Raw genomic sequence first — 23,093 nt, 5'->3', positions numbered from 1 at the left:
CGTGTCACATTTGATCTCCTGCTTTTATCATGTGCAATCCTCGTGCAGCCTGGCCTTGTCTGCTTCATGCAACCCCAATACAATTGCCATATTATAAGAGCATAGTGCTCCCCACTTATGCCCCCCCCCCCACACACACACACTTGTCGCCATCGCTGAGAGCCACGTCCATTAAATCTCTCTGCTATGTAGGACTGCTGGCATCCGTTACAGTTAGTGGGTGGCATGCAGTGCTTTGCTCCAGTGGATCCCAACGGTCAGTCTTACTATAAGGAACCCATGATATGAACTAATAATGTATAAGGGAGTTGTATAAATACCAACTCCCAAGTAGGTTTCCATTGGAAATGGCATCTATAGTAAGCCAGCGCCACACTTGGCATTTTTTTTTCTTGCGGGTTTTAGTAAATAGTAGTGCTTTAGGTTTGTGCTGCTCTACTACAGTCAAGTGTGACCTTGGATATGATCGGTTTATATAGGTATACATTTAAAAGTTGAGCAACTGTGTACATACATTACTGATCCTGAGTTACATCCGGTATTATACTCCAGAGCTGTAGTCACTATTCTGCTGGTGGAGTCACTGTGTACTTACATTACTTATCCTGTACTGATCCTGAGTTATATCCTGTATTACACTCCAGAGCTGTAGTCACTATTCTGCTGGTGGAGTCACTGTGTACTTACATTACTTATCCTGTACTGATCCTGAGTTACATCCTGTATTACACTCCAGAGCTGTAGTCACTATTCTGCTGGTGGAGTCACTGTGTACATACATTACATTTCTTATCCTGTACTGATCCTGAGTTATATCCTGTATTACACTCCAGAGCTGTAGTCACTATTCTGCTGGTGGAGTCACTGTGTACATACATTACATTTCTTATCCTGTACTGATCCTGAGTTATATCCTGTATTACACTCCAGAGCTGCACTCACTATTCTGCAGGTAGTCACGGTGTACATACATTAAATTACTTATCCTGTACTGATCCTTACAGAGTTACAGCGAGTATCTTAGTCCAGTGCTGCATTCACGATTTTGCTAGTTGTTGTTGGAAACGGTCAACCAGCTTGTCATCAGACACCCTCTCCTGCTGAACTCCTGTGGGACAGTAAGTTTGTCCTACATCAGGATATCTGGTTCCCCCGCTGCTCTTATCGTAGCACAACGATGTGTTGTCCAGGGCTACGTGATGTCATGTGACCGCGGAGGCCGTCACGCATTGATGACCACAAAGAGTTGAGAATGGTGCCGAATTTACTATACAGTTAATTGTCCTACTATTGTGTTCCTGTTCTTACCCTAAAGGGGATTTCCCCATCTTCTATGTTCACACACAGCACGGACACGCTCCAGATGTGTGGAATAGATTCTTAGTTGCAGAAACTTCTGCCACAAATCTGCTGCGTGTGAACACCTCCTAAAAGGGGTTTTCCCGTCTTGGACATTTATGGCATATCCACAGAATATGCTATAATTGTCTGATAGATGAGGGTCCCATTTCTAGTACGGGGCCCCCTGACCTCCATCCTACCTGCTCTCCGGCTTCTGTCTAACAAGGTAAGTACGGAAACCGCAGAGTTCACTGAGCTACGCTGTTTCTGTGACTCCCATAGAAGTGATTAGGCGTTATGGACACGGCGAAGCATGGTGAGCTATGCTATTTCCGTTACTTTTATTAATTTCTATGGGATTTACAGAAATAGCATTGCTCTGCTTTTTCTGTACTAACTCATCAAACAGGGGTGGGTGCAGGATAAGGCCCCATGCACACGACCGTAAAAATCAACCGCAGTTAGGGTCTGCAATTACAGACCAGTTCACTTCTATTGTCCACGGACGCCTTCCCGTTTATTTATGGGAAGGTGTCCGGGCCGTAGATGTGTACCACAAAAGGTAGGACATTTCCTATCTTTTGCTTTTCACGGTCCGTGCTCCCATACTTTGTATGGGAGGACGGGCCGAAAGGGCGGCCGGCCGTGCCCGCAATCGCCGTGTGCATGAGGCTTAAAGTAGGACGGTTGTCACGGGACCAGTTTTAAAGATAGATGCGGATCCCAGAGGTTGGACCCATCTCTATTGGACATTTATGGCATATCCCGTGGATATGCCATAAATGTCCAAGATGGGAAAACCCCTTTAATGTTTGATAGGCCTCCAATGCCTGATTTTATACAGTGAGCATCACATGTCGTCATATTTCAGAGGTATCATATAGTCCATAATATAGCCTGGTAGGGTTTCTGTGTGCCAATATCGACGGTCTGTGCATGCAACGTGCTATTTTATCTTTTATTGCAGCGTGCACAAGATGTGGCGATTTTGAACCATTCTCGCTGGCTCTTCTGTCAGGGTATGTGCACACGCTAGCTGTCATTTACGTGTGAAAAGACAGACTGTTTTCAAGAGAAAACTGCTGCCTCGTTTCACACGTAAATGCTCCTCCTCGCATTTTGCGAGGCGTCTGAGACGCTCGTAAATCTTGAGCTGTGCTTCATTGAGTTCAATGAAGAACAGCTCAAATTACGTGGCAAAGAAGTGCCCTGCACTTCTTTGCCGAGGCAGTCCATTTACGCGTCGTCGTTTGACAGCTGTCAAACGACGACGCGTAAATTACAGGTCGTCTTCACAGTACGTCGGCAAACCCATTCAAATGAATGGGCAGATGTTTGCCGACGTATGGCAGCCCTATTTTCAGGCGTAAAACGAGGCATAATACGCCTCGTTTACGCCTGAAAATAGGTCGTGTGAACCCAGCCTTAGTGCCGCTATCCCTTGGATATATTGCTTTGTGACCGTGATTGGATTAAGCACAACATCTGCTGTAGCTCTATTTTATCATTGTCTTCCTTTTTGTGGTTTGTCCAAAGACATGTTGTCATCGTGCTTTGCCTTAGGGCTCATTCAGACTAGCGTGATTCTCGTCCGTGTGCGGAAACAACGCACAGCACACGGACCCATTGATTTCAATGGGGCTATTCACACGTGAGGGTCCGTTGCGTGAAACTCATTGCATGTCCTATATTGGTGCATTTTCACGCGCCTAGACTCCCATTGAAGTCAATGGGTGGGTGAAAAGCACCCGGACACACATCCGTGTTTCACGCGTCAATTACGTTTAAAAAGTGCTTGCAAGTGCGTGAAAAATACATGCCACACGCAAAGCACACTGATGCAAAAACGCAACGCTCACGGACTGATTTACTCATGTTTCTACGCACGTAAATCCGTCACGCTCGTGTAAATGTAGTATTGGTATTATTTGCACCAATCAATTCCAGTCATCACTCAACATAACGTTACTATATAAGTGACCTAAATAATCATATACTGTGATGCAACATTATCACTACTTTGAATTTGTGGGTGACATTTTTAAAAGATCTTGCTTTGTTCTCGATAAATGTCTCAAGGGTTTATGCACGTGGACACGTAACATCGGCGTACAAGCCCCAAGTTGTACAGAGCCATAATACGGCACCTGTGGGACCAAACCTACCTCCATATGCCTCCGATTTCAAACATGGACATATGAGGGATTTTGCATACGTAAACTTATTGCCGGAGTGGTCCACCAGCAGAACTGCCAGAAAAACTAACACAAAATTTATTTTTAATTAAATTCCCTCATTGGACTTTTTTAGATGATGGCAGGACCCTCCAGTATTCACCAGAGAAGCAAATCATATTGGCATCACTCTTTGCTCTAGGGCCGCCAGATGCCAGTTGATTTTACGGTGTGCTGCTTACAGGGGTTTTCTAAACTAGACAACGGCGTTTAAAAAGGAAACCGGAGAGGCAATCAGATTGTCCCGATCTTGGCTGCCCAAACCACGTGATCAGTTGCAGGTGGCCACACATTTCCCCTACAGTGGCCTCTACAGGGTATATATAGTATTACATGATTATCATTCGAATAGAAGTGTGCAAGAGCTTACCACCCTGGCTTGTGGAAGGGGGTACTGAACGGAGGACCCCACTCTGACATACATACACCATACAGCCTATGGTTTCCAGTTAGAACAACTTTTTTTCTAATGCTTTATTTTGTGGATCAATTACCCATAATAAGGGTTTGAGGACGGCCGAGCTTGTCACTGGGATATCGGCAAAATAAAAACTGATTGGAATAACCACATTGAAGGGGTTGTCGAGTTCAGACACTCGGTAACAACTGTCCCAAGTCTCTTCAGAAGGCAGAATATTACTCTCTGCATTCATTAAAATGATAAACCCAAGACATTAATCTGCAGTAAACAAGTTTTTCTGCATAATGTGGGTTTTATGAACTGAGATGAATTTCAGTAACCTCTGCACATTGCCTATAGTGTCTTCTAGTCTTGCTTTTTCCCTTAATGCCGTCCACATGTCTTTCATTAAACAATGACTCACTGAAGTTAAATTAAATTTCAGAGCTATCGGGGCATGTACTGTACATCTTCCTGTCCACTGAAAATACCATATTACAATGTTTATAAATGCGTTCACTTGGAGCTGCCAATAATTTATAATACACTGAATTACCCACTTGTGTCATTCTCTTGCTCTAAGGCTTCGTTCACATCTGTGTCGGGGCTCCGTTCATGGGTTCTGTCGGAGCTTTCTGTCTGGGGAACCCATGAACGGAATCCAGACTGTAACAATGGGTTTCCTTTTGCATCACTGTTTATCTCAATGGTGACGGATCTTTTGCAAATGGTTTCAGTTTGTCACCGTTGTGTAAGGGTTCCGTCGTTTTGATGGAATGAATACCTCCGTCGACTTCGGTATTGATTCCGTCAAAACGACAGAACTATTGCACAACGGTGACAAACAGTAACTATTTGCACCAGATCTGTCACAGTTGAAATAAATGGTGATGCAAACGGAAACCTATGGTTTCAGTTTGGATTCCATTCATGGTTTCCCCTGACGGAAAGCTGCGACAGAACCCATGAACGCAGTCCTGACGCAGATGTGAATGAAGCCTAAGCCATTGATCTCCAACCTGTGGCTCTCCAGCTATGGCAAAACTACAAATCCCATGTTTGGACTTAGAGATATATAACGTTGTAGTACACTTTCAAATTCTCCTCTGGTTCCCTGCCAATGGCCGCCATGAATCCCACGGCGCTACTTAGTTTGAATCCAGCACAATGTCAATAATCACGACTTTACTTATGGATGATATTAAATTGTGTCGGCTGGCCATACATTTTCGACAGCTATTCTTCCAATTCCCTATATGCCTACTCGGCCGAGCGTGCTTGTGTTCTCAGGAAGAATGCCCTGGCAGCAGCTTATCGAATACCCGACAAAAGGATTGGGCATGTTCAAATTCAACATTCCCGACCCTTCTCTCCCCTAACATCTGCTGTTGGGGGAGAGTCAGAACGCCAACATACACATTACGTGATCAGCAGAAATAGGCGGTTTCGGGCGACATACCTCTGTTAATGGCCAGCTTTAGTGATCGCACTAGAGAGCAGTAGTAAATCACTTGCCCCACCCCTGAGACCCCCATCGATTACTAGAATGGGGGTCCAGAGTGCCCCATTTCTCACAATTGGTGAGAAGTTTGAGATGAGTGGTGGTCGAGCAAGTGCAATGCCACTCCATTCCAAGTCTATGGGGCTGACCGAGACAGCCAAGTACAGCGTTCTGCTGTTTTCATCAACCCCTGATGGGCCTAATACACTGCAATACAGAAGCATTGCAGTATATTATAAGTGATCGCATAGTGACGTTTTATAGTGGGGCTAAAAAAAAAAAAATAAAGTAGATCAATAAAGTTTATACTAAAAAAAACACCTTTTTCACCTTACAAAATGCATTATTGTGGAAAAAAGACAAACCATGTAAAAAAATTAGCAAATTGGGTCTGTAACGACTCAAACTATAAAACTATTATGTTTAACCCACGCAGTAAATGCCATAAAAAAAACATGCCGGAATTGCAGGTTTGTTCGTTTTGCCTTACAAAAAACATCCATAAAGAGCGCTCAACAGTTGTATGTACGCCAAAATGGTACTACTAAAAACGACACGTCCTCCTAAAAAAATTAGTCCTCACATAGCTAAGTCGGCGGAAAAACTTAAGTGTTGTGGCTCTTAGAATAAAACTTTTTTTAATTGAAGTGTTATAGTGCAAAAATAGTAATTGTAACGAGAACCCCCCCCCCCTCTCTCCAAAAAAAAAAAGTTTAATAAATCTAAAGAAATACAACTCATCCTGAAAATGCCATAACACGGCTCAGTCTATGGAAAAATACGTTACGGCTTTTGAAATACGACAAATAAAAATTGGTTGGCCATTGAAGCCCAAATAGTTGGTCACTATAAAGGGTTAAGAACCTTATAATATGAAATGCATAAGCATTGGGTATCTTGGTACGTGATAATCTCTACTGGGGGTAAGGACACAAGTAGTGACCGCCACTGCGGTTTACCTGCAAAAAAACGCACTGACATTAACAATCATTTAAACACTGCCGATTTTTAGTAAAACCGCATGTTGGATCGGTGTTGGTCCGCATCACTACTGCACTGCGGCCGCTACGTCGGTTTTTACGCTGAGCATGTGTTTCAGTATAGTAAAACCGTGCACCCCAGGAGGGTTATCTGCAACTCGTGTTTGCTTGGACTGATCAACATTTTGGGATTTTCTTTTTGACCTGATCGGTTGGCCGTGGGAAACGGCTGCATGTTTTGTCTATCCTCCCTATTCCACTCTACTACTACCATCTGCTGTGGGTATTGTCCTTGGTAGATTTATGTTGACCACCCGCGATAATCCAAGCTGTAATATGTGATTTATTTAATAATGATTGAAAATAAAATAATGCCTTCATCAAACCGTCATATGGAGAAATAAACGCGTATGTGTTCCCATCTGCTGCTGCCGACACTTGGCCATATCTACAGGTAATTGGATGTTTTATTCGTTTTCCATAAAGCAGGGATTTTTATATGATTTTTTTTTTTTTTCTTCTTTTCTCTACATGGCTCATTTTTCTTCCCTCGGTGCTGATGGGCTGTCATGTTGAATAATTACACTGCGCGCTTTGTAGTGTCTACCTCCCTTTTTTAAATTAAATGTTCCAGCAAGTGTGGAGTATGCCCGCAGTTAACAGCCCATATCGGCTGCCTGTGAACAAAAGCATCATTCATGGAGGCAAAGGTACCAGCGCTTACAATTACGTAACTTTGCCTCATCTCTTCTGAGATCATCTGCTGTATTGAGATCGCCCGCACTGTGTTTTTTGTTTTTTTTTCTGCTATTTGTAATGTAATCGGCCCTCGGTTTTTTGCCTGCCCGAACCTGTTAACTTAAAGGGAAATGTGAGCCTTTAAACTATATGTATTTTCTCTAGCTCGCTTGCGTGTATCGTACAGATCACTGGCATAAGGTGCGCCTACTTTATTAAAAGGTGCAGGCCTCTTCATAAATTAGGCACATCTCTGGACGTCTGTGCGCCAAGAGTCGAATCTGCACCAGCTATGAGCTAGCGTATAAGTGTTTGCAACTTTGTAATTACTTTTTATTAAAAATTGGTTTTACTTTTTGAGATACGGCTGTTTTGTATCCTGTATACAGAGCAGCTGTATCGTGCATTGAAACTTGTATCCATCAGGTCAGCAGGACTGACGGGTTCAGTGACCGAGTCTCGAGCTGTTACCGATCACATAAGTTCATAACTTAGATGTGATCGATAACCGGTAAATCCTACCCGCTGTCACTGAACCCATCAGTCCCGCTGACATGACGGATACAGGTTTCAGCGCACGATACAGCTGCTCTGTATACAGGATACAAAGCAGCCGTATCTCAAAAAGTAAAAACAATTTTTAATAAAGTATTTAAAAAGTTACACCAAACACAGATAGGTTTTTTTTTTTTTTTTTTTTTTAAAAACAATTTCACAGGTGTGTACATAGCCTTTAAGACATTTGTAGAATTCATCAACATTCTATGGAGATTATATGCAGAACATTTACAGGTGACCCTATGCTCTGCTTGCATAAATGGTGCCTCTTATTTTATTCCACATTCTTAATTTTATGTTTATGATAAATATATGGGTCATTCAAGATTAGAAATGCTTTTCTGGAAACTGTGCCACTCTTGTCCATTTTGGCTGTGTCTCTGGTATTACAGCTCATCCCTATTGAAGTTAATGAGGATAAACTGCAATACCATCCTCGGCCCATTACAAATGTGGCGCTGTTACTGCGGGGACCCTTTTTATTCTAATCGTGGGCAACCCCTTTTATAACCTAGTTGCTTGTTTTCTGCCAATGAATCAACTTAAATCTCTTTCCATAGTAATGTTTTGTCTGCCTCAGCTGAACTTTACATGAACTGCTTCTCCTCCCGGCCCAGCTGACATAAGCGGTGAGAGAAGTATTACTTTTTGTTTGTAATTGCCCACGCTTCTGTTGCGACACCTGGTAAGGCGATCCTTTCGCCTAAACTGTGGGTCCCTTGGGTGCTGTCTGCTCTGCATAGATCGCATCAGTCTGCTGGCTGTAGTCTTAGAAGCCTGGCATTTCCATTTTATTCACGTACCCAGGTTACCCATTGGAACAAAGCGAATGACTTTATTCTCTGAGAAGCCGGGTTTAATTACTAGTAAAGGGGGTTTTGCCTTTCAGCAAAATTATACGCACACACGCGTCCCATAGCACCAAGTGTTGTGGAAAATGTCGCAAGTTGTCTTTTTGCGAATGTTGTCTGTAGAGGCCTAATTATTTAAAGGAAGTATACAAAAAAATGTATGTTCTACTACTGAAAGATGCCCATAGTGAGTTAAAACAGCGGGCACAAAGCCACACATCCAAAAGAACTACTAGCCAAGCCTTTTCAGAGTGACTGGAAGCGGCATTCATCATCCTAGGTTATATGGTGGGTGCCCTGCTTGCCCACCATCTTAACCCTTCATGGGCATTACATAAACACCCTTATTTAAAAGAACACTAAGGGTCTTATATGGGCCATGTAAATGAGCGCCGATCAACGAGACAGCTGGTTGAATGGCGCTCGTTTGCTCCTTTTAATGCTTGGTTATGTATGGGGACAAGCGCCCATCCCCATAAGTTTCCATCATCTCCATACGTTCCCCCATGCGGTCCCGTCATCCCCATGCGGTCCCGTCATCCCCATAGCACATTTCCATGTGACAAAGATAATAATTAATGCTACATGCCCGTGTAAAAGGGCCTAAGGCCGGGTTCCTATGGGTCTGATATGCTGCGCAAAAATCAAGCAGCGTGTCCGACCTGGAACCCGCAGTACATTCCACCCGGAATTTCCGCTGCGGAAAAAAGCCGTTCATACTTGCCCCCTCGGTCTTCTCTGCGCGTAGTCTGGCCTCCTACAGTGACGTTCCAGGCCATGTGACGCTGCAGTCTGTGATTGGCTGCAGCAGTCACATGGGATGAAACGTCACTGTAGGAGGCTGGACTGCAGGAAGGAGGGGGGCGGTCTGGGTATGAGATTATATATAATTAATATTTTTTCCCATAGTTACGATTTTTGTGGCATAATCGTTGCGAATACGCCGCAAAAGTCGCTACACATGGCTTTCTGTTGCGGAATTTGCATCTCCATTGAATTCAATAGAGACAACCGGCAACGGAAAATCAACTAAAATTCAGCATAAATTGACATGCTGCAGAATTTCGCACCGCAGGTCAATTTATTCATGTTTACGCTGTGATTTTTCTTCTGCAACGTGGACATGAGATTTTCTGAATCTCATCCACCTTTGCTGCTACTGTAAATGCTGCGGAACTTCCACACACACTTGCGTTGCGGAAATTCTGTAACATTTACGCTACGTGGGATCCCGGCCTAAAGTGGTTAGACTGTAGCTAGCAGATTTTCTAAGTAGAATGGAACAATGTTCACACTCATTTCAGGACTTTATTGAATGGTGCAGTGATTCTGTCATTCACACATTGTTAATGTGTAGATTTCTGGAAGTTCTGTACTGGAGATATGAGAAAGTAGTGATCACAGGGGCAGAGATTTTTCTGGACTTTGTGTTGATAGTCCTACCGTCTGCCTCTCCACAGCCTGAAATTGCTAATAGCTGGAAACAATAGATTACATCGAATGGTGATGACACAGACTATTGTTATATGGTTATCGCTGCTGCAAAAATCATCAGACTTTTTTTTTAAATTTATTTTATTAGTTTTTTTGTAAATATAAATCTAAAATTTAGAAATGTCAGTCCTTGTCATTTTGCATGATATGTGTCCATAGCGCCGTATGTAATAAAGTGGTCAGGCTCCGGATGCCTGTGCTGGCAGCGCGTACAAGTGTGTGGTGCACGGAGGAGCCGGCAGCTATTCTAGGGAAAATCGAACAGTGTTTAATCTCATTACAGGACTTTATTGAATTGTGCAGTGATTCTGTCATGGAGCTGTGTTGTCTAGTGCACGGCTGGATAGGCACCGTGGTTGCCACAATAGAGATTTGGATCCAGGAGAGGAGACCCTTTAAGGTCTTCCTTTATATTTATTCTGTTTAGTTTCTGTTCTTGGCTTTGGCTTAAAAAAATAAAAAATAAAAATAAAAAAAAGATACGTGCAATATCTGCACTGTGTAAACAAGGTCGAAGAGTAACTTGGTTTTTATAAAAGTATGTAACATTCTAAAACTATGCATATGTAGCAAGTCAACCTGTGATCCGTCTACCTGCGGGGACCTTGAAGTGGAAAACCCATTTTTAATCTGTGTTGAAAGGCAAACTCTGGTTACAATTTAAACTTTTACAATTTAAATCTTCTACATTAAAAAGAAATATCCATACCTGTTTTTTTGCTGTTTTTCAGCCGTGGTCTTTGTAAAATGTGTTTTGATTGTTTAGGATCCCGGTTTAAGTTTTTCATGGCCTTGTGTTCACACAGTTACGTTTTTCTTGGTTTTCCGTGTGTGGCGTTATGCATCGGTGCGCTTTGCGAATGGCATGCGTTATTCACTCACTCAGCACCTCCCCCTTTTTCATTTCAACTGAATTGATGCGTAAATCACGGACCGAACACGCATGTGCATACGTGTGGTTCGTGGTTTTCACGCACCCATTGACTTCAATGGGCGCATAGGTGCGTGATAACGCACCAATATAGAACATACGTTGTTTCAACGCGCAGCACACGGACGTGATTCACGCTCGTGTGAATGGGGCCTAAGGTGGATAAGTGAGAAGGGACTAAATCGTCAGCTGCCAGAGAGGGACGGAGACTGATTCTTCTCAGAGCCTCTCTCCCAGCAGAACAGATCAGCTAAACTAAATCGTACAGGACTCCTTGTTCTCTTGTGTATATGTGATATTTTGGAGTTTCTATTTTATGATCTTTGGAGGTGTTATGTCGTACGCGAGAAACACCTAGCCACTTCACCACTTCAAGCACCCCCCCCCCCCCCACTCAAACTTAGGGCACCATAGAATCCAGGATAAAGTAATAGATTGTGTTTTAGGTGGAGTCACCGGGGACCGGCCAGTCTAGCCGGGAATAACCGAACAGTGGTGACATTTCCCTGCCTGCTGTTTTGGCATTCCATTTATTTTGAACATCCATGTTTAATGAATTCGCCCTGGTATCAAATTATCTGGGTCAGCGCTTATGTTATCTGAGCCATGCAGGTTTACTGGGCTCTGCTACCTCTCCTGCACTGCTCTCTATAAACACGAGTATGGGTTATATAGAAACATCTACTGAACCATGAGTGTAAACACTGAGTATAGACCTCCATTGTGAGTAGCTGCATTTTAACATTGGACACCTTGAAGCCATTTTATGGAAAAGCTGATAATGCTTCTATTTCCTGAATCACTTAGGAAACACATGCAAGCAAAAATCTTGACAAGGCGTATTTGGGTAATGGCTGATAGCAGCGGCAGGTAAATCAAATTCCCCATCGTTGCTCTCTCAATGCAGTCAGCAGAATACAGGCCAGACCAATTGGAGTGAATTTCAATTCCCCGCAGCTGTTCTCTTCTGTTGTATGAATTGCTCCTGCTCCTAAATAGGCAGGATGGGGACCCAGATATATAAAGCCGGGTCTATATGGGATGGCTAGGTTAATTTGCGGTTTTACAGCTGGAGGTTTCCTAAAAAAAAAAATACTTTTATTAAAAAGTAGGAACGTTTTCTTGAACTATGTTTTCTTTTAAAGGGAACCGGTCACCAGCACTTGACCTATTGAACTCTTCTCACCCCTCTCTGGCCGCTCCTGTTAAAGGTTCATTGCCGTTATCCCCTCTCCTAAACTCCTCCAATTGTAAATCACAGTCTGCAAACATTTCGCGCCTTTTTTGGTAAAAAAAAGTCTTGTTCGTTCCTCTTCTTAGGCCCACCCACCGCCAAAAACTGGCCCACCCTGAATGCCGAAATCTTGTATGAGATATCGCCCATGCGCTCGTAATGTATGGTCCGACACCCTTCCCCGCTTCGTCCGGGCCTCAAATCTAGTTACTGTGCATGCGCCGCTATGGTGTTCCGTTGTGCGCACGCACCAGAACAAGACATCGATGCACAAGCGCTGAGTTTCGTGTGTGCTGGGGGGAGGCAAGAGCTGCTGTTCAAAAGTAAGGAGGCGGTGTAAACTCAGAAAGGTTTGAGGAATCAAGATATGACTCTCTTCGACTGAAGATCTGACCCTTTTATGCTCATTAGCATATGGTACAAGAACACTAAAAAACTGAACTTATTTAGCCTTGAAAAAAGATGACTAAGGGGGGACATGATTAACTTTATATAAATATATTAATGCCACATACAAAAAATATGGTGAAATCCTGTTCAATGTAAAACCCCTCAAAAAACAAGGGGGCACTCCCTCCGTCTGGGGAAAAAAAAAAGGTTCAATCTGCAGAGGCGACAAGTCTTCCTTACTGTGAGAACTGTGAATCTATGGAATAGCCGAGCGCAGGAGCCGTCACAGCAGGGACAGGAGATGGCTTTAAAAAAGGCTTAGATAATTTCCTAGAACAAAAAATATTCGCTCCTATGTGGAATTTTTTTTTCCTTCCCTTGGTTGAACTTGATGGAGATGTCTTTTTTCAACCGTACTAACTATGTGAAAGGTACAAAGCCGAAGATAATTATTCGTTATATAAAAATGACTTTTCACCCACTTCCACCAGGTATTGCTGGTTTAATAGGTGAAATGCTGGTGACAGGTTCCCTTTAAAACTTGAGATTTTCATGGAAATATGTCCACCTTTTGACCATCATTTTATAGCTGTGTAGATATAATCTACGTAAAGTGTAATAACTTTACTTATCCTGTACGGATTCTGAGTTAGTCTGTATTACCAGAACGTCATTCGCAATTCTGCTGGTTGTTATTGGAAACCGTCAATAGGCTTGTTGTCCCACACCCCTAACTGCTTAGCAAAGCTTCTATAAAGCAGTGGGAAAGTTTGTACTACATTAATGTACAATAAAAAAGACCATATGGGAAAAGAGGGGGGGGGGGATCCTCCAGCTCACCATTTGTAGACTTTATCCAGATAGCGCTCGGATCTCCGCACGGCCAGCGGTCAATAGTAGAGCAAAAAAAGAGACTCTGATCCAACGCTTGTGCGTAAATAAAAGGAATCGGAGTTCCAATTTTATTGAAAATCGAGTTAAAACTATAAATTCAAAGTGCTGAAGGGTGTATCGCAATTATATTTCACCTACGCGTTTCAGACATGTGCAGTGTCCATATTGGCACCCTTCAGCACTTTGAATTGATAGTTTTAACTCTATTTTCAATAAAATTGGAACTCTGATTCCTTTGATTTACGCACAAGCGCTGGATCAGTTTTTGGGTTTTTTCTCTCAATGTACAATACCTGGTATAAATCACTCAATTTCCTAGAATGCAACTCGCCAGAGTAAGCATTGCAGTCAATAAGCTAGCAACGAATACTTGGAGATTTCAGCTCTAAAGCCTGAAATTAATTGATCTGTATTAGCGATTTATTTTTACATAGGAGACAGCTCAAAGGTGGACATGCTGGCGTTTTACTAGTTAACTTCTGGGTAGTGATATATGTGAAGATATTATTTATAATAAAGACACTGATATTTTTGGCTCTTGAAGTTGTTGTTTTTTTTTTGTGTTTTTCAGAGTACACTATGAACTGAAAATATTACTCCTGAAAGATACCTTTTTCTCCCAACGATCAGCCATGGACGACACCGAATATGGCCGTTTTGTGGACTGGGATAAAATGGAGACAGGGGGATCGGAACACAGCCCCAAGGCCTTGAACTGCACAGACTTCCAGGAGCTAAAACAACTATCCCGTCAGGGTAATTGGGCAAAAAGTCATTCATTACGGGCTAAGGTCTATCAAAAACTGATAAAGGAAATCCCATGTCGCACAGTAACACCCGATGCTAGTGTGTATCGTGACATTGTAGGCAAAATAGTGGGCAAGCGGAACGCAAGTACCCTACCTCTGCCGGAGTTTGTTGATGATAGACAGGTTCCCAGCTACTGTCTAAACTCTGAAGGTATTGGTTCTGTGAGAAAAATACTCTTGTGCATCTCAAATCAGTTCCCAGACATCTCCTTCTGCCCCGTCCTTCCATCTATTGTGGCCCTTCTCCTCCACTATAGCCAGGATGAGGCAGAATGCTTTGAAAGTGTTTCCAGAATACTGGCTTGTAATGACCCAAACAGGCGACTTATTGATCAAACTTTCTTGGCTTTTGAGTCCTCTTGCATGACATTCGGGGATCTTGCCGGCAAATATTGCCAGGGACCTCATAAGCTCATGGTAGCCGTATCTGAGGATGTTCTAGAGGTTTATTCTGACTGGCAGAGGTGGCTTTTTGGAGACCTACCCTTCACCTATGTTGCTCGTGTGTTTGACGTGTTTCTGGTGGAGGGCTATAAAGTGCTATTTAGAGTAGCCCTAGCTCTTCTCAAGTTCTTTCACAAGGTAAGAGGTGGCCAACCAATGGAGTCAAACAATGTAAAAGGAGACCTCCAAGAATTTGTGAGGGACGTCGTCAAGTCTGTGTCTCCTGAAAAACTCTTGGAGAAGGCCTTTGCTATCCGTCTCTTCTCCCGTAAGGAGATTCAGCTTCTTCAAATGGCAAATGAAAAAGCTCTGCAGCAAAAAGGGATCACCGTAAAACAGAAAAGGTAAGTGCCTAAAGTAATCTTCCCAGCTGCTAATATTTTCCTTACAGGTTAGGAAAAGAATACCAAAGGGTTTAGGTGCTGAATTTGCAGGAGCAACTGAGATGTTTCAAGTGGAACTACAGTAATTGGCTTTGGAGTTGTCAGCGGACACATTTAATACCTTTTTTAAAATCTTTAGAAGTTTCCCAGGATTGAAACTTGGATGGCCTACCCTATGGATGGGTCATCCTAGTCAGATCCGTCCTCTCCAGGACCCCTGCCATTCAGCCGAATGAAGGGGTGTTACATCCCCCTTCATTGTCTACACAGGCACAGTCCCTTAAAAACAACTATGGCTGTGCCTGGTACTTGAATAAGACTGTGCTGTAGTACTAGGCGCGGTCACCCCTATGGACGAGCGTCTGTGCAAACTGTGAAGGGAGCACTGCAGCCGCTTTATTCTGCTGACTGGCAGAGATCCTGGGGGTCCGACCCCCCCCCCCCCACCCACAATCAAACATGTTTAAGAAAACCTCTTTAAAAAGTATATCCACCTTTTTTGTAATGTGTTTTTTTTTTTTATTATTTCTCCAATTCATCTACAATAAAATATGAAGCAACTATGCAAATCGTCATGATTAAAAGTTTACCGTTGCCTGCAGCTCCAATGCAGACCTGTGTATCTCATAGGTTTGGGAAGGAAATATGACTGTAAAGTCAGACTACACACAGATTTGTTTGTAGTCTGTAACCATAGAGACACAGGGCTGCATATAAACTATATACAGTGTTTTACTTCTCCTTTTAAGAGGTAATGGTAGTGGCTTTAAACAGAAATATCACCACCTGCTCCAATGCTAACCTTGGTATTTGGGAAAAGATTATTATAAGGTGCAGACTCCAGAATATTAGACAGCTGTTTTGGTTTGTAGCCATGTATTAGACCTCTGATAGTGATGACACTTTCAGGCGAAGGTCTCTTATGAGCGTATTTGTAATGTGGACGTATTGTGGATGATTTAGCATCCGTATGTCGTCAGAATTTCAGATCCGTAATACTGATGCGCTGTCTTCTAGGAAGATAATTTAATTTATATAAGACTATCTTTTGAAAAACGGGTGCAATACTGATGATATACCGATAGAATACAAATCCCATATATTAGATGCATCCATATTTGAATCACTCACCATTGTTTCTATGGGTGTTTTCCATCCACAGTATGGATGACTGTAGTGCATGCTGCGTTTTTTTATGTTCATATTTTATACGCCCATGTGACTAGCTCTGTATTACGGATGGTGTAAAGATTTAAAATTCGCTCGTCTGAAAGAGTCCTAAGACAATTTTCTTTACAAAAGGAAATTCCAATGAACTCTGTTAGTAGTTTTAATGTGAAATGTTTCATTGAAATCTTTATTTTTTTTTTTCTCTTCTCTGTTTTCTATTTCTCTCCTTCTGCTGTCTAATTTCTAGAGTAAAGTCTCCTGTCCGGTAAGTGACCTTGCTGTCTCGCTTTCTATTCTTACCCTGGAGCTGACTTTTTGCTTACTCTCCTGTAACGTTCAGTGACTTTACTGCCTGCCTAACTTCTCCAAGCCATGGACCGCAACAAAACTTTCAACACGAAGGCCCTGTTGACATGGAGTTTTTGGCTGTGTTTTTCGGCCATGGAGCGCCGCAGGCAAAAAACTTTCTCTGCCTCCCATTGATCTCCCAGGCGGAAACGCCTGAAGAAAGGGCATGGCTCTTTTTCCCCGCAAGCTTCTTTTTTTTTATGCTCGCGGGGAAAAAGAAACTCCTCCGCCTCTGATTGAAATCTATGGGAGATTTCTGCTGTTTTTGGCGCCATTTCAGCGTCAAAAACAGTACCAAAAAACTCTGTGAACTAGGCCTAACACTACTTTAGTTTTCAGGCTTTTTTTCTTCATTGCAACATTAAACCGGAAGTGTAAGCTGCGAGTACAAGGGGTAATCCTTTGCATCATATTTTTAGGCTTCAGCTGCAGATACTTGAGCCACAATGGTCACAGTGACGGCACATGTTAGGCTGGGTTCACACGACCTATTTTCGGGCGTAAACGAGGCGTATTATGCCTCGCTTTACGCCTGAAAATTGGGCTACAATACGTCGGCAAACATCTGCCCATTCATTTGAATGTGTTTGCCGGCGTACTGTACCGACGACCTGTAATTTACGCGTCGTCGTTTGACAGCTGTCAAACGACGACGCGTAAAATGACTGCCTCGGCAAAGAAGTGCAGGACACTTCTTTGCAACGTAATTTGAGCCGTTCTTCATTGAAGTCAAAGAAGAGCAGCTCAAGATTATGAGCGTCAAAGACGCCTCGCATAATACGAGGAGGAGCTTTTACGTCTGAAACGACGCAGCTGTTTTCTCCTGAAAACAGTGTCTTTTCAGACGTAAAAGACAGTTCTCGTGTGCACATACCCTTATAATTTTATCTCTACTTGCCCTGTAGGCTTAGCTTAGCACTGTGTTGCTGTCAGTGCAGTGGGATGGGCAGGTCGTGCCCCATATTGAAGCAGCACTAGTATTGATTCAGTTTACACAATAGAAATATCAGCCTTCGGATCTTCAATATTGCATAAGAATGTCGTGCTTTGGCTGGAGCCGGAGTAACAAGTGGTTTCCCCAGAAAATTATGGAATTTCCTACAGCCATGATTTATGACATGGAGCAGTCATGTCAATTCCTGTGGGAATTCTTTATTACAAATGTAATTGAGGCTCATGATGGCCTCTCTAGCTGCCTCAAGACTTTTTTAAAGGAGTTTATCTTTAAAAGATTGCTTTAAAGAGGACTTGCTCTATGTATATACCCCTTTATGGCATAAAGACATAAGAGGGGTTTCTACCTCCTTAAATGGGTATTTCGGTTACAAGTTACCCCCTATCCAAGCCGTTGGGACACCGACCGATCAGCAAGTTACCCCTTACCCTACGGATAGGGGGTAACTTGTAACCAAAATACCCCTTTAAGATCCATCCCCCCCTCTCTTTATTAGCTACAACGAGGAACCACTGCAAGGAGCAGATCTCACTCTGGGATGATTTGCCCATTCATTACCCACCACCCATTGAGTTTCAATGCTTTGTAATTCTTCATCTCTTTTGAAGCATTGGCAGCAAAAATAAAAAATTTCCCTGCAGGTTACACCTTATTTAAAAGACCATGTCCACCTTTTGCTAGATTTGTCACGATGCACCTAAACGAAATAATGAAGCCGCTTTGCAAATGCTGTTAACTAAAAATGTTCTACCATTTTGTGTCTACAGCTGCTATGCAGACCTATGTCTCCATGGTAACAGACTGCAAACAAAACCACTGTAGTCTGATCTTGCAGGCATACTCCCTACCATCCCCTTCTCTACCTCTTAACGTACATTGTTTCAGTTTTACAATGAAGACACGAAGGAACACAAAATAAGGGGTTTTTTTTTAGTTTTTTTTTTTTTTTATAAACAAGACAATTTGCAAAGTTGTTTCATTTTAGTGAAATTCCCTTGTATAGAAGCTGCACTAGGATTACACGGCAGAGTAAATTACTTGCTACCGGTGTCTAAATCTAAACATTAGGGATGATCCTTTATACAGTGCTGCCCCGTATCCCGGCCAACCTCACAGAATGAATATTTAATGCAATTTTTATAAGTGTGTCCATTCACAAGGGCCAATCCTTTGTTCGGCGCAGAGGTTGACTGAGAAATGTAGACCTCTGCATGACACCCAATCCCAGCTTATTGTTCCATATTGCATGGCTGATCCCATACATAACTGTAATGAGTGACTCTACACTCTCGTCCATTCCTGCCAGGCTTCTACTAACCTGTTGCATGTAAGGGGTTAAGATATGCTGGCTAATATCTGCAGCAGCTAAACTTGCCTTGTAAGGGATTATTTCAATGCAAGGAAATTGAACACCAAAAATGTTATATAGGCTCCCAGGGTCAGCACAAAATTATTAGTCGTGTGTGCTAGTTTAACCAGTATTTTAAGTGGTTGCATAAACAGCGCCACTTCTGTCCATAGGCTTTGTCTGGTATTGCAACTCAGCCCCATTCATTTGAATGTTATACAGCTGCAACAACAGATGTAGTTGCATATATTTTCTTGAAATAACTGTTAATGTAACCATCCACTGTGTGTGCATACCATCCATAATGAGGGTGGTCATTCCTTAGTTTTTGGCAGTAGGGCCAGGCTTGGATATACATATTTTCTGACCATGTTGCACGTGTTTTTCTTCTAGGTCTGTCTTATTGAGTCACTAGGAAGTAGTGACACCCCTGGAGCGCTGGTTTGCTAGTTAGTGCCATGCTTTGGCTGCATTATACAGGCAATATGGCTCGGTGGAGTAGCTCCATCTTCTGTGCCTTGCGACTATTCCGTTATTGAGTCTTGATTTGTTTTCTTCTGCCTAATAAACTTTTCCACTCCATGTTTCTGACAGACAGAATGTCCACCTGGCTGTCCACGCAGAAAATTTCAAGTCTGACATTGTGAGTGTAAAAGAAATGAGAGATATATGGTCCTGGATCCCAGAGAGATTCGCCCTCTGCCAACCACTACTGCTTTATACCAATCAGGAACATGGCAACAGTCTGAGCAGGTCAGTCGTCTGTTTGAGACCTTTCTCCCATCTATAATGCTGTAGGTCATGGATGGAAGATGTACAAATGAGATAGGATAATGCAGAGGTAACTATAGGACATTGAGGTGGTAAATACAATATCCAAATACCTTTAACAAATAGGTCTCAAGCTTTAATATGTGGTACACAGAACATCCACCTGCTCACCAAAGGAGGGCTTCTTGCAAATACCAAAAATGTCACACTTGCTTGTAGATCCGTACTTTGGCTTTTTTCATGTTTCTTTACCTACCCCCATTCCTTTCGCACGTTGCATTGATGAAATGAGAATGGGAGGCATTTGTTGTTGTAGAAAGAGTGCACTTCTTCCATCCGCTATATCGCCCATGAATTGCTTATAGTATCATGCATTCCTTGAAACTTTTTTTTTTATTTTTTTCAAACATTGATCGTTTGTTCAAAAAGGGGGGTTGCACAGATTGTGTTAGCATGAACAAGAAGAATGTCCATAGTGATCCATGTGGGTGTGAAAGTGAGCGTTACTCATTCATATAAATTATAGTCCTCTATCTGCCCCCCTTTAAAAATGGTCTTGGATTGTAGATACAGCTATGTCCGGTACATTCACGTTTGTACGTTTTTGCCGCTATCTTGTGTCACTGACTCATCGATATCATTGTATTCAGTCTATTTTTAGCCTTGTGTTCCGTTCAGCACCACCTAAAGGCTCCCTGCACTGAGACCGTTACTTATTCAACCTTATTACATTTCCTTAATACTGTTTTTTCGAAGTCATTGTGTGACCGATGCCTCCAGAACATTATTCTTCCTTGAAGAGGACCTGTCATCTGCCCAAAAAACTGCAGTTGACATCTCTGTTAGATTGCAGGCGCCTCACAGATTCTGATGCTTTTTTATTTTTCTAAAGGAGGCCTTTGAGTGTGAAGTGGACGGTTACCCCTTATCAAGTGACAGATTTTACCCGCCCACTTGACAGTCAAAAGCCTCATTTGCATATCGGACACCAGAACGAATGGCCCTGATATATCAGGAATGGTGGGGGCTAGGAGAAAGATATAAAAAGCATCAGAATCTGTGAGGCGCCTGCAATCTAACTGAGATGTCAACTGCTGTTTTTTTGGGCAGGTGACCAGTTCTCTTTAAAGGATAAAATGTGTTGTGTAAAGATTAATTATTTATAAACTAAGGTTTACTTGGCTGCCTTGTTCCTGTGTACACAAGGTCTGCTCCCGAGTACAGCTAAATGTCCTCTCTGCATAACTCCTAAGCCCTTATTCACACGACAGGGTTTCCCAGCCGGGTGACGGCCGTTCATAAACCGGCCGTCACCCGGCTGCATTAGGAACAATAGACCCCTAATGGGGCTATTCACACGATCGATTTTTTTTTGACGGGCCGGGAAACCTGGCCGTCAAATGGGACATGCCCTATTTTTGGCCGTTTGCCCGGCTCCCATAGAAGTCTATGGTCCCGGGTAATACATGGCCATCACCGGAATGTGTCCCGAGTGACGGCCATGTATTCCGTCGCTCGGATGCTCTCCTCCTCCTCCTTCTCCTCACAGTGCAGAGTGCATGTGAGGAGGAGGAGGGTCTTTTTTTGCTCCCTGTAGGAGTCAGAATCCCCGGCTGGGGATTCCGCTACAGGAGAAGTGCGTGACTACACTGTCCATATATGGACACAGCGACGTCACTCACTTCTGCAGCGGAATCCCCGACTCTATGGCCGGGAATTCCGCTACAGGAGAAGTGAGTGACTACACTGTCCATATATGGACATTGAAGTCAGTGACTTCTCCTGGAATGTGGGGGGGGGGGGATGGGTGCAACCTGCAGGGGGCTGTGTGGCATCACCTGCAGGGGGCTGTGTGGCATCACCTGCAGGGGGCTGTGTGGCATCAACTGCAGGGGGCTGTGTGGCATTATCTACAAAGGGCTGTGTGTGGCAACAAATTTAAATGAAATTCATCCGATTTTAAAACTGACAGGGAAAAAAACGGATGCAAAATCGGCCGTTCAAAACTGCAACACGGAACGGAATCAGAACGGATGCAGACCGGCTGGGAAAAACGGCCGATTTTTATCGGCCGACACTCGGACCCTGTCGTGTGAATGAGGCGTAATGGTCTAGTTCCAGTGGCGGGGGATCTTGGTGTTGTCATAATAGTGATGCCGTAATACAGATTCTAAAAACCTGCCTGATACAAGGCACGAGATTAGGGACTAGCTAGGACATATATTGTCAGTAATATCATTTAGATGAAGCATGCAATATGTATAATACTACACAATAGTACTGGAGACTAATGGTATTAATAAATTTTATAGGCTTTGACTTCAAATCTCATCATATGTATGGTTCAATACAAGGCCAGACAAATCACAAGGGGCCAAGTTGCTAATGTGAATTCTGCTTCTGGCTCCTAACTTTTTGGGTTGTGTGTTTTTGCTGCTTAGATGCCTATAAAAGTTTTTTTTTTTTATTGCTTGATTACTAATTCCTAAAGCCTACAGTATTTTGTCGACCTATGGTCAAATAAAAATGTTTTGTTGGCAGGTTTTACTTGCACTGTGAAGGACATGAGCCCACCCTGCTCCTCATCAAAACCAGCAGCCAAGAGGTGAGTAGCCAACCAACACTGTGATCTTTGGTTTGGGTGTGTATGTATGTTCTTTATTTACTGGTTTATACTCCACTTCTGTTGTATCCATGTTCTGTCCTAGGTATGTGGAGCGTTCTTGTCCACTGATTGGAGCGCGCGCAAGAAGAGTGGGAACAAGCTGAGCTTTTTTGGGACTGGAGAATGCTTTGTATTTCGGGTAAGCACTTCTTGGTCTTTAGTATAATGCAATAACCATATCGCTCATCTACTTTTATCTTGGTCCTCTGATATATAAATTGTTCAGGCATATTACATCCTGAGCACAAGTTCTAAATTAGGTTTTGTTTTAATCCTAAATAGGTGCAGCTTATTTTCATAATATAACTTTGGCCAGAGATGTGTAATTTAAGAGGCATGCGCCTCTCCAATTGGATGCATTGTATGGCAATTTTATTTTTTTATATTTTAAGATTGGCGTAGGAAACACCGATGTTAATGTCCCCATAGAGTTAAGATACAATTTTGTCAGCCACCACTGGGGGGAGCTCAGGTGCTAACTGCATACAGGTGTATTTTGTAGTTCACTGGGAGCTGTAGATATCGGTCTTCATGGCGGTTGCTGGCATTTAATGCTATATTTAATTGATGTAATGTTAGTGCATGATTCTAACTTAGAAAGTTTTCTCCATTCCCCCTAAGCCATCGTCTGTTTCAATCATAGATGATGGTCTA

At 42.8% G+C, this 23,093-nt stretch overlaps 1 protein-coding gene and 1 long non-coding RNA gene across 9 annotated transcripts in view; one reads left to right on the top strand and one right to left on the bottom strand.

The window, feature by feature from the left end:
- The window catches only part of LOC142655820 (uncharacterized), a 326,804-nt gene that overhangs the window by 253,178 nt on the left and 50,533 nt on the right, over positions 1 to 23,093 (bottom strand). The gene's annotated exons all lie outside the window — the stretch shown is intronic.
- TBC1D24 (TBC1 domain family member 24) overlaps positions 1 to 23,093 on the top strand; it is a 28,405-nt gene that overhangs the window by 950 nt on the left and 4,362 nt on the right. For 3 of the 4 annotated variants that reach the window (XM_075830413.1, XM_075830412.1, XM_075830415.1), the window contains exons 2-6: positions 14,118 to 15,143; positions 16,600 to 16,617; positions 19,598 to 19,756; positions 22,316 to 22,379; positions 22,483 to 22,578. In XM_075830413.1, coding sequence (XP_075686528.1) covers positions 14,179 to 15,143; positions 16,600 to 16,617; positions 19,598 to 19,756; positions 22,316 to 22,379; positions 22,483 to 22,578 — 1,302 coding nt within the window. In that variant the 5' untranslated portion in view covers positions 14,118 to 14,178. The remainder of the gene's footprint in view (positions 1 to 14,117; positions 15,144 to 16,599; positions 16,618 to 19,597; positions 19,757 to 22,315; positions 22,380 to 22,482; positions 22,579 to 23,093) is intronic. The other variant, XM_075830414.1, reaches the window with a different exon arrangement.

The sequence above is a fragment of the Rhinoderma darwinii genome, chromosome 6 (assembly GCF_050947455.1).
Source record: "Rhinoderma darwinii isolate aRhiDar2 chromosome 6, aRhiDar2.hap1, whole genome shotgun sequence".
Taxonomy (NCBI): Eukaryota; Metazoa; Chordata; class Amphibia; order Anura; family Rhinodermatidae; genus Rhinoderma; species Rhinoderma darwinii.
Note: the sequence above shows the minus strand (reverse complement) of the source record. Positions and strands in the feature narration are given on the sequence as shown.